The 12,786-nt window shown below is 33.8% G+C and overlaps 2 protein-coding genes across 2 annotated transcripts; one reads left to right on the top strand and one right to left on the bottom strand.

Moving 5' to 3' along the window:
• Positions 1 to 295: 295 nt before the first annotated feature.
• Positions 296 to 4,147, top strand: HELRODRAFT_175582 (hypothetical protein; the record flags this gene model as incomplete). The annotated part of the gene is made up of 7 exons (XM_009022999.1): positions 296 to 300; positions 601 to 602; positions 2,165 to 2,253; positions 2,741 to 2,792; positions 3,026 to 3,177; positions 3,420 to 3,770; positions 3,995 to 4,147. The coding sequence occupies 7 exons, from the start codon at positions 296 to 298 to the stop codon at positions 4,145 to 4,147; spliced, it is 804 nt and encodes a 267-aa protein (XP_009021247.1).
• Positions 4,148 to 7,102: 2,955 nt separating this feature from the next.
• HELRODRAFT_82849 (hypothetical protein) lies at positions 7,103 to 9,456 on the bottom strand (the record flags this gene model as incomplete). Its single annotated transcript, XM_009022998.1, has 5 exons — positions 7,103 to 7,333; positions 7,721 to 7,872; positions 8,165 to 8,314; positions 8,471 to 9,237; positions 9,386 to 9,456. Coding segments are annotated over 5 exons (1,371 nt in total), but the record flags the coding sequence as incomplete, so codon positions are not given.
• Positions 9,457 to 12,786: the final 3,330 nt, after the last annotated feature.

The following is a 12,786-nucleotide window of genomic DNA, read 5'->3' as shown; positions in this document are numbered from 1 at the left end:
ATTTTTAACGAAGAAAAATATAATTGGTTTGCATGAGCTCATGCGATTTGTCTCTATGAAATATTATTTGCTTCATTTTACTGCGTTATTTGGCAACACGCAAACATACATACATACACACGCATACACACACTAATACAAACATACGCATACCAACACATTCACACACACACACACAAACAAACACACATACAGTTATCGTTCTTTTAATTAATCTGTCTATAGGCATCAATTTGCTTAAGCTAATAAAACTTTTGTCTCTCTCTATACATAAAATACAATACCCCAATAGCAAATGAGGTGTGTATTGCATGCACAGCACATACAAAGAACTTTGTATATATACAAAACAAATGTATGTATGTTGCATGTGTATGGCGTGGTTTTCTCTGAGGTGTCAGCGTGTATGTGGAAACGTGATCCAAGTTAACACACATCGCGTTGGATAGGTGTGTATACGCACGTGTGTCTGTATGTTTGCGCACGCGCGCGTGTGTGTATTTGTATGATAATCTAGACTTGAATTAAACCAAAAAAGCCTAAGCGAATAACCACACGAAACAATTTTAACCTTAAAAATTTCCAATACAAATTCTTCAGAGGTTTGTTTCACTGTTGAATGACATTTTTTCATTGAACGGGATATCTGTTTGTGGGTTTGTGTGCGTTTGTGCACGCGTGTGTGAGCGTGTGTACGTGTTTGTGTGTACGTTACGTATGAGAGTAATATAACAAGAGCAGTGATGTTAACGATACACTCGCTACTACTTAGTTATTGCGGGTTGCGCGCTATAAAATTTCGCTCACAATCATTCTTATATCTATGCAAGTTCTTCATTTTTTATAACTGTTTAACATTACTTTGATGGTCAAATTTTTTCCATTTTCTAGAGAGAACAGTTTAAAAATTTCATTTGGTTAGCGCCATGTCTTTAGTTTGTTACTGTTTTGGCAGGAAAATGTTAAATTTTCGCGGGAAAATGTTAAATTTGCCTACTAATCTGACGGGAAATGTTTGATTTTTTTAATCGGCTTGGCGGGAAAAGCCTGGTAATTGTTTTATGGTTTATGGCTGACAAGGAGTTTGAATTCAATCGATCGTTTGATGCGATTGTGTTGATGCTATTTTTGTTGTTGTTGTTGATGTTGCTGATGTTGTTGTTGATGTTGTTGTTGCTGTTACAGTCTTGTGTAGAAAAAAAATTATTAAACAGAATTATAACAAACTCCATTAAATCAACAGTTTTGTACATAGGACATGGGCGAAAAGTTAAATTTATAAAAATATAAATTATTTGATCAGAATTTGATTGAATTTTACAGAAGATAATTTATAAGCGCCACCATCAAGTTGTCTTCAGAATCACTATGTTTTTTACATTTTGTTGAAAAAATGACTGATTTGATTCTCAAACAAAAACTCAATGTTCCAACAATGGCATGTTTAAACTGCTGTAAAATTCTTTTTGCGTTCTGTCGGTTCCAAAGCTGATGGATTCTGGGTGACAGGTTGGCGTGAAGTTTTGTGACAAATTGTTTTAACTATTTCTAGATGGGTGAATATTAAAAAAATTGTGTTGTTGCATAGTCGATTAAGTTATGAGGAGTGTTTGACCTTCAACTTAAAACATTCTAAAAAGACAGATGGCAAAAAGTTGTTGAATTATGACAGGAATGTCAAAGAGAGATCTAATAGTCAACTGTTTGATGGTTAATATGCTAAACTTAGAAGACATCTGATAAATACGAGATATAGAGTTGATGTTGATGTTTTGTCATTGTTGTTGATGTTGTTGTTGGTGTTGTTGTTAATATTGATGTTGTCGTTAACAACATCAACAATAACGAACATCGAATTAGTGTTTGATTTTTATTCAGGTTATCTAAAGAAAATGGTAGAACAACAACAACAACAACAACATTTTTTCATTTTTCTATCTTTCCTCCTTAAGAAAATTTATTACAGGCGGGCAATAATTAATCATGATTTTTTTTGCTTCAAGCTTTTGAAACTTTTGAAGGAAAAAAAGAAAAAGAGTTCATTTTTGACGATTATAAATGTTTAATTTATGACACCGCGAAATGTAATTTATGATTTGGTGTGATTTATTATTGTTATTGCTGTTGATGTTATTATTATTATTTTTATTGTTATCATTATCAGGACTGCTGCTGCTGTTCGGGGCATTTCTGGCCTACGAGACGAGGAAGGTCACAGTACCCGCTCTTAACGATTCAAAGTTCATAGGTCAGGTCACGGGATGGTGGTGCGACTGCTGTGTTGCTGCAGCGACTGCCGTGGCTGCCGCCGCTAATAATGATGATGGCAATGATGATGATAATGAGGATGGCAATGATGAAATGAATGACGTCATCAGTGACGACGACGATGGTATAAGTTGATTAAAATGAAAAATGTTTAGCTTACGATAAGAGGTAGGTGGAGTTAATGGTACTAATAACTCAGTGATTGTCAACGCATGTCCGCTATTAAAATTCGTTCTGAAATTTTTCATTGATGGATGATCGTTGCAACACTGAAATCCTTTGAGAGAGAGAGAAATAGAGAGAGAGAGAAAGAGAAAAAGAAAAAATAGGGAATGAGAAAGGAAGAGAAAAAGATTGAAAATTAGAAAAACAGTAGAAAAAACAGTGAGAGAGAGAGAGAGAGAGAGGAAGAATGCGGACGTTAACATTAAATCAGCGAGACAACGTGCAAATTTAAATATCACATGATAAGGCCGTGCTTGACCTTTCCAGTGACCTTGAACCTTGGAAGGTCAATCCGAAAGGTCATTCGTGACGTCACTGCCTGCGAAGTTTTATAGCTATTTTGGGTGTATTGGGTTCGAGAAATTTATTTTGCATTTGTTGCCGTGTGCGTGATTTTTGATTTTTGCCAGACATAAACACACACACACACACACAGAAACATGCAAACACAAACATACAAACACGTACACAAACATACAAACACGTTACACAAACATACATATACACATACAAAAATACAAAACACTTCCAGGTATTAGCGTATACAACGTAATGGTATTATGTCTGATCGGAGTCCCAACGGCCATCATGATTAAGGACCAATTAGATGCAGCCTACCTTCTCAAATCGCTCTTTACATTCTTCGCCACCATGCTGACAATCTGTCTGGTGTTCATACCAAAGGTAGTTTTATATAATTATTATTATTGTTGTTGTTGTTGATGTTGTTGTTGATGTTGTTGTTGTAATGTCGTTGTCGTCGTTGTTGTTGTCGATGTTGTTGACGTTGTTGTTGTTGTTGACGTTGTTGTTGATGTTGTTGACGTTGTTGTAGATGTTGTTGTTGTTGTTGTTGATGTTGTTGACGTTGTTGTTGTTGTTGTTAATGTTACTTATTGTTATCATCATCATTACAATCGTCTCAGACGTTGAAAAAGAATCGCGAACCACAAACGCGATCGATGTGGTTGAAGGCAAAAGCAGCCGCTAAAGCTGCGTCCTTGGCTTCAAACGCAACGGCCGCAAATGACGTCACAAAGTTGACGAGTCAACAGTCGCATCAGCTGATACATTTGAATCTAGCCAACGACGACGTAATCAACAACAACAACAACAATAATAATAACAGTAGAAATGGAAATAACAACAACAACAGCAACAATAACAACAACAGCAACAGCAATGATGTTGATTATCACCATTATTGTTGCAACAACAACGTGGGTGTTGAACAATTGCTTGAGGAGAATTCCAGGCTGAAGGAAGCTTTGAAGAAGGTTCGTGCATAGATGGATGGATGGATGGATGGATGGATGGATGGATGGATGGATTAATGGATGAATTGATAGATGGATGGATTGATGGATGGATGGATGGATAGATGGATGAATTGATGGATGAATTGGTGGATGAATTGATGGATATAAAAAACAGGAGGATGAATGAACAAATCAACCGACAAATAAATAATACCACACCACACCACACCACCATAAAACAGTACCGACGAATACTCGGCGACAAGGATTATGACGTCACGGCGTTTGGCGGAGATGTACCCTCCCCCCAAACTCAGTCGGAAGATATCGGTAGCGCTTTCGTCTACATGTCCAATTCCATGCCGGCCCTGAAAAATGACAGGATTTATTTGTAGCGATCTCCCAACCTTGAGAGAGAAATGAAAATGATGATGACGATGATGATGATGATGATGATGTTGGTGATGATAATGGTGATGATGATGTTGATGATGATAATGATGTTGGTGATGATAATGTTGTTGGTGATGATGATGATAATGGTGATGATGATGTTAGTGATAATGATGATGTTGGTGATGATGATGATGTTGGAGATGACGATGATGATGTTGTTGATGATGATGATGTTGGTGGTAATGATTACGATGATGATGGTGATGATGAAAGTTTTAATGAGTACTAGAATTGAAATTATATAAAATCTATAATGTTTTTTTTTAATTAATTTTATAACTATTTACACAATAATTACGTTATAGTTATAACAAATTATGATGGTGATGATTGATGATGATGATAATAATAACAACAATAATAAAACAATAATAATAATAATGAAAACAGTTTACAAAATTCTTTTTTTTTCATAAACTTCTTCGGAAAAAAAAACATAATTTAAATGGCCAATGATTTATTTGTGCGCGAAGAAATCGCCATACACACACCACACACACACACAACACACACACAATACACACACAAACACATAAAAACACACATCTACATGTATATATGTAGGCCTATAAACCTGGATATATCGAAGTCCGCGATTTCGGCTATCAAGCCGTGAGTTTCGTTATAAACGATGAAGTAGAACGAAAATCAATGATAGATTTCGTTGAAAATTCGATATACCATCATTGCCGGCTGTATTAGAACTTGAATAGTCATTATGGTTTGTTTCGAATTTGATGATTCAAATGATTATTCGTTAAGAAATCATTTTCATAGCTACAGACGAAATGGTAGTTTCGCTTTCGTGTTAGTGACACCGTTTAAAAATTCAAAAGAATCGGTTTTGCCGGTTATACGTAGACCGGCCGGTATTTGTATATTCGATACTTTTTAGAATCGCTAACGGTCTTGGCGATAGAGTTACACACATACCACATACACACATACACATACCACGCATGTATATATACTTCATTCATTCATTCTTTCATTCGTTCGTTCATTCATTCATCCATTCATTTATTCAGTCGTTCATTCCAAAATTTTATCAATAATTTGCATGTATTCATTCAGCCGTTATATTTATTATTCTTATATATGTCTACGTCTTAGAGAGTAAAAAATAATTGTGTCACGTACACACACACACACACCACACACACACACACACACAAGCACACAGCAACACACACAGACAAACAACAACAAAAACAAATGAGTTTCAATTTCAATTGGAGAAGAGATTTTTTAATGAAAGCACAAAAATCATTCCCAACGTATCGGTTGCAAAAATGGCTTCAGAAAGAAAATAATATATATAAATATATATACATATATATATATATAATTATATTTAAATTATGATTCAGCAAAAAATATATGGCAAATTAAATATAAAATACGAAAAAAATCAAATGTTGAAGAAATATGTTCAAGAGAAATTAACACGATTGTTTAGTTTCCATTTTGGCAGTTTAGATAGCGTATATTAAGTAAGTCTCTCGCTATGCAGCAACCGGGTTTGAATGCGACGAGATTTCTGGCATGATTGTGGAAAGTTCGATATCGCAAAGCGCCACATAAATGGAACCTTGATATTAGTTTTTTTTTAATTATTATTTTCATAATCAAAAAACCAAACAGCATTCATATGAACAATACAATCTCCATCAGCAACAAAGACAAAATCAATCGTCTCTATCATCATCATCATCATCATCATCATCATCATTGACCGCAATTGCCACAGCCACGCCACAACAGCCACTGTCGCCACAAGAACCACGACGACCGCTAAAGTTCAGCAGAGCAGGAAAAGCAATCAACTTAAGAGCGAACTCACGTTTTAAAATCATTAGTCATACCAACTATTACATGAGGAACGTGTCACGCACACACACACACACACACACACACACACACACACACACACACACACACACACACACACACACACACACACGTGCATACACATATATACACGCACACGAAAATACATACGAAAATACACCGCAGAGAGAGAGAGAGAGAGAGAAGAAAGAAAAGAGTGAAAGAGAGGAAGAAAAGTAGAAAAAGTATTTAAGAAAAATTAAAATTTAAAAATATAAAAGGAAAGGATAGAGAGAAGAATCATGAAGAGGAAAAGAAATGAAAAGTGAGAGAGAGAAAGAGAGAGAGAGACATAGAGAGAAAGAGAGAAAAAGAGAAAGAACGAGAGAGAAAGAGAGAATGCAAATGAAACACTTGAAAACTTCTGAATACCCGCCTACCCAATGAGATGTTGCGTTTTAATTGCAGGAAGGAGGAAAAAAATGACGCAAAAAATGAAAGCAAAATATTATCTAAAGACTTCATAATTTCATAATTTCAAACACGGTAAGTAATAATATAATAAAATTAATATTTTTAAGAATAATATTTTTTATAGATAATATAATAAAATTAATATTTTTTAGAATAATTTTTTTTAAATAATATAATAATATAATAAAATTAATATTTATAAGAATAATATTTTTTAAAAATAATATAATAAAAAAAATATTTTTAAGAATAATGACAATAATAACTATAACAACAACAACAACAACAACAATAATAACTATAACAACAACAACAATAATATTAATAACAATTATAATAAATAGAACAACAACGTGTTTACGACGTTGCCAAATAATAAGTTAGTATTAAAATCTGGCGACATTGAAATGAGTATTGAAGTATTAAAAAAGAGTAATTAGATGAAAGTGAATAAAAATTGCATCTTCTCATCATCAAACTCCTTCCCACCATCCTCATCATCGTCTTCATCCTCATCATCGTCTTCATCCTCATCTTTAACCTCATCATCACTATAATCATTCTCATTATCACCATCTTCATCCTCATCATCATAGCGAAGATTTTGAAAGCGCTGATGACGTCATGGACGGCCGATCTTGTGACGTCACCAGCGGCGTATCACCTGGCGTCTCCGACGACCCAAGCCACTGGAGAATGAGCTGATGGGCTATGGCCTGTGGCGGGGGCAGGGTGAGGCACTCCGGGTGCGTGCCATCCAACATCTGCTTGACCTCAGAGGTCTGAAACCAACGGGCCTCCGCCAGTTCTGATTCGTCGATCTGATTGTGACATAATGATGATGGTGATGATGATGATAATGATGGTGATGATGATGATAAGGATGGTGATGATGATGACGAAGATGATAAGGATGGTGATAATGATGACGAAGATGATGATGATGATCTGAGTGTGACGTTTTGATGGTGACGTTGTGATGATAGTGGTGATGGTTGGTTGTGAATTTGCTGCTGCGGCTGCTATCATAATCATCATCATCCTCATCATCATCATCAGTCTTATTACTACAATTATAATTATCATCATCATCATCGTCGTCATCATCATCATCATCATTACTATAAATGTTATCACGACGATGATGATGATGATGACGACGTGAGCAACAGAAGATAAAAAAAATGGAAAACCCCAGAGGAACTGACCACAATGTCGCTGTCGATGGCCCTCCCAATACAGCCAATCATGAGAGTGCTGGGCATCGGCCAGGGCTGGCTCGAATGGTAGCTGACCTCACCTACGTTCACCCTGGTCTCCTCAAACACCTCCCTTCTGCAGGCCTCTTCAATGCTTTCTCCTATGTGTCGTGATAAGCGTGCGTGTGTGTACGTGTGCGTGTGTGTGTACGTGTGCGTGTGTTTGTACGTGTGAATATCTTTCTGTATTGAAAGAGCCTATGGCGAAGTTTTACATATCTCCTGAACAAATGCATTCCTCAACCAAATTATAAAAAAAAAACTCTAACCTAAAACGCCAGCAAACCAAAACTACAACCCAAAAAACTCACAAAAATAACAAAACTTCAGTCAGACTTCAACAAAGACGAAAGGAGCGGCCGCAACTTCGCGAGCCACTCCTCAATCGCTGACCAGGTTCCATGAATCCAGCCAGAACCGACCACATGTTGGGAATGTGGCGCCGCTTGTTCCTGCCAAGAAGCAGACGCTTGTTATCCGGGCTAGATATCGCCATAATGACCGTGGGGTCCAGGCGAGGGTAGCAGGTGTTGTAGGCTCCACCTTGGGGCGAGTGGGTGGAAAATTTTGAATTTTTTTGATTACGCTGCTTTTGTTCAATGATATAGAATTAAAATAATGAAAACCGTCCAGTGAATAATGAATACAACACGATAAAAAAAAGAACATAGAACAACTGGAAACCGCACCCATACCGACCCTTGTTACTCTTGCAAGCGTCGTTGCGACAGCGCCTCTTGTAGCCCGCCTCTTCAGCCACCGAGGCAGAGCCACACGTCGAGCAGAACTGATTCCTGTCGTGCCAGGCCATCATCGAACGAGCCTGACACACAATTGCCGCTTCCGATCGCATCAAACTGGAGAACCCGAGTGGGAAGGGAAGCTTGGTGATCCCGGGTTCAATTGCATGCAGTTCCGTCGGAGATAATTTTGTTTCAACTGCAAACCAGCTTCTCCCGTGATGATATCCTCGCTGTTGGTGGCGGTGGTGGCGGTGGTAGTCATCGTCGTCCTCTTTGTGGTTTCTTCCTGACGTGGTGTCCACCTCATTCTGCTCTCTACCGAGGAATATATAATATTGTAATAAATTTGGAGATAGCTGCAGAGCTTGTTCATAGCTGAACCGAGCCAGTTTTGCCTTAACGTCAGAGAGCTGAGAATTAAAATTGAAAAAATCGTTAACTAATTTATTTTCATTAAGAGGGATAACAAGAGGGCAGAGTCCAGAGAGGACGACAAAAACAGACAACGGATCTGTGAGTGCCCCCTTCATCCAGACATCGTCCGAACGTTTTTTAGAAGACCTATCCAGTGGGTTATCACATAAGTAGTTGGTTCTTCTCTGCAGATTGACTTCCGGTTGGGAGGTGGATGATGAGAGGATGTTGACGACTTCCCCGTGGAGCCAGAATTCTGCCAGGTCCTGGGCGGTTTGACCCGTCGAATTCACTTTTAAAGGGTCAGAACTATAAAAAATTATATAGCAACTTGTTAATTTTTAAGAAAATCTATTATGACTCGAAAAGTTTGAGAAATTTGTGAGGTCAATTCACACAAAAACTTGTCTCTCTATTTTAAATTGTGAATGAAATTAAAAGTTAAATGTGTGAAGACCCTTTTCTGATGAGTTCTCTGACTACGTGTGACTGCCCATTCTTCGAGGCAAACATGAGAGCCGTCCAGCCTTTCCTGTCTGCTACATCCACATCCAGCACATCTTGTGATCAGAAACAAAAACAAATAAACCATCAAAATTTATATTAAACGTAATTAAATAAAACCATAAAAGAAGAAATTTAACATGAAAAAATGTTTGGAATCCAAATTTCTTTCACTGCACTTACTCAAAAGTAGTGTTAAAAATACACACACCATAAGCAAATACTATACATAGAAATTTTTTCCCATTCGTACAGTACATGGTCACCTTATAAATAAACTAGGCCGTTTTAAATTATACCCACCATCTTGATAATATAACAAAGAATAAAAATACTTTTTAAGCAGGCAGTTATTTCTTTTATGTTCCCAGTGGCAGCAGCGTAGAAATAATTATTAAAAATATCGTTTAGTTTATCTTTGCCCTCTTCTCCCATCCTCTTCAAAAACTTTTCAAAAGATTTCAAGGACTTTAAGAATGTCTGGCTTAAATAAAAAATTTATTATTATTAGTTTTTATTATTCAATATTATAGTTTTTCATTTATTTATTCATCGTAAAACGTAACTTAATATGTAAATAAATCACTTTTATAGACTGCTCACTAGATTAAAAATGGAAAGATTACAAATTGGTAAACGCAAATAAGATCAGCACATCATCATGAGAATACATTTTCCATAAATATCTATGAATAAATCTACTTTCTTTGGTTGATATTGTTCTCATTTATTTGTTTAATCCAAAACTGTATTGTATTATAATTACTATTATTTATTAAAATTAATTTGATTTTTTTAAACATAAAATAATATAAAAATATCCCATCTAATCGAAATTTACAAAAATTTACACATATTATATACAATACAATAAAATACAATACAATGCAATACAATACAATATAATTTATAATACAACCATCAGCTAACACTAACCAAATTAAGAAACGCATTCGAAGTACTTTTAACAAGCAAAAAGTAAATTTCAATTCGGCAGTTTATTTAAATTAAATTTATATACTGATAAAAAATGTTCATAAAATCTAAAATGAGCAAATGTCACTAAAAAACAAATTTTAAAAAATAATGAAACTATACTTCATAAATCTAACTAAGTGAATTATGACCCTTAAAAAATGAAAGTAAAGAATATATTTCCTGTATTTGTTTTGCATGAACTATAAACTACATCCAAATCTAATTCTAACTAATAGACTAAAGTACTAAACTAAACCTACCAGTTGCTGACAGATAAAAAAAAGAATAAAGAAAAGAATAAAAGATCAATCAGTACCAGGGTACAAAAATCAACAAAAAAAACGTAACAAATATTGATTGACAAGTTTAATGCAAGTTGGATATGCAAATATGAATAAATTATAATTATTATTTTACACGTTCAATAACGAAATTCCTAATCTGAATTAGTTTATTTTCGACTTAAAATGCCATGAGGAAGGTCATACAATACAAATCCGCTATATTTAATTTACCTTAACAAAATAAAAACAGCTAAAAGTGAACTTATGTTTAAAATTTCAGAACTTAGATTAAGTGTTAATTTAAATTAAAGTAAAACATTTTAGATTCCTTAATAATGTTGTTTTCTATACATAAATATATATATATATATATATATATATATATATATATATATATATATATATATATATATATATATATATATATAATTTGGTATGAGGTTTTCAGATAAACATGTTCGGTTGAAGATTACACCCCATTTTGCAGTTAGAAGTTTTTTAAATAAAATTTCAACAATACGAAGCTGTTTTGTTTAAACTTTATTAAACTGTGAAGTTTGGCTGACGGCCGTTTCGGCTAATGCCATCGTCGTAGCCTAGATTGTAAAACCAAATGAGGAGTTAATAATATAAATTATAAGAAATAGAAAATTAGATATTAGAATGAATAAATAAATGAATAACAACCTATATTTTAAAATTAACTCATTATATTGTTGAAAATAAACGAATAAATTTAAAAGAATGTAAAACCAAATGAGGAGTTAATGATATAAATTATAAGAAATAGAAAATAGAATATTAGATATTAAAATGAATAAATAAATGAATAACAACCTATATTTTATAATTAACTCATTATATTGTTGAAAATAAATGAATAAATTTAAAAGAAAAATTATGAGTAAAATCGTTTGCGTATTATCGTAGTTGAAGTGTACATGGCTAGCATAGTGACGAGAAGTAGTGCAAAAATTAAGGGAAGTCGATAATAATATTTAATGATATGACAGTTTATTGAAGAATTATTAGATATTTAACAATTGGATATAATATTATTTATCAATAAATATGTATAAAGAAATATTAAGGCGTGGCAAATAATGAAGTTAGTGAACAAATTGTTTGAGTTGTATGGCGTAAAGAGACAAACGGATTGTTGTTAATGGTGCGTTCTTGTGTGGTATATTCGTATTTATATTTGGTGTGTAGTTGCTGTTTATTGATGACGTTTGGCAATTGAGGCAGTACAACGTCGCGATATATAAAAGTTGTAAGACGTGGGCGAAATTGTCTGACTGCGTGTTGATTGTTGGTTTATTATTGAGGATGAGAATAGCTTCTTTTATTTTGAGTCTTGAGGGACGACGTTCATCACAAAGTATGCTAGTGTTATTATCAAGAATTTTTCGAGTAACTGGTATGTTGTGCTGCTTATTGAAGTGATCCTTGATAGCGCCTTGCTGCACATGCATGGTAAGGCGTCTGCGAAGTGTTGTACATGTGTGTCCAATATATGTTTCCACATCACGGTGTGGCAAAGGGCATCGAAATTGGTACACGACGTTGGTACTATCTAGATTATCTTTTGTAGTGGTTGGACTGTTTTTGATGACTAATTGTTGTGTTTTTGTTGTATCATAATATATTATTAACTTAATCTTTTTATTTTCATCTTCTGATGTGAGATTTGATCTAATGATTTGTTTAATTTGTTTTTCATCAATTACATAGTTAAACTTATTAAACTTCACAGTTTAATAAAGTTGAAACAAAAAAGATTCGTGTTGTTGAAATTTTATTTAAAAAACTTCTAACTGCAAAATGGGGTGTAATCTTCAACCGAACATATATATATATATATATATATATATATATATATATATATATATATATATATATATATATATATATATATATATATATATATATATATATATATATATATATATATATATATATATATATATATATATATATATATATATATATATATATATATATATATATATATATATATATATATATATATATATATATATATATATATATATATATATATATATATATATATATAAATATATTTTTTTAA

This window comes from Helobdella robusta, assembly GCF_000326865.2.
Source record: "Helobdella robusta unplaced genomic scaffold HELROscaffold_34, whole genome shotgun sequence".
Taxonomy (NCBI): Eukaryota; Metazoa; Annelida; class Clitellata; order Rhynchobdellida; family Glossiphoniidae; genus Helobdella; species Helobdella robusta.
Note: the sequence above shows the minus strand (reverse complement) of the source record. Positions and strands in the feature narration are given on the sequence as shown.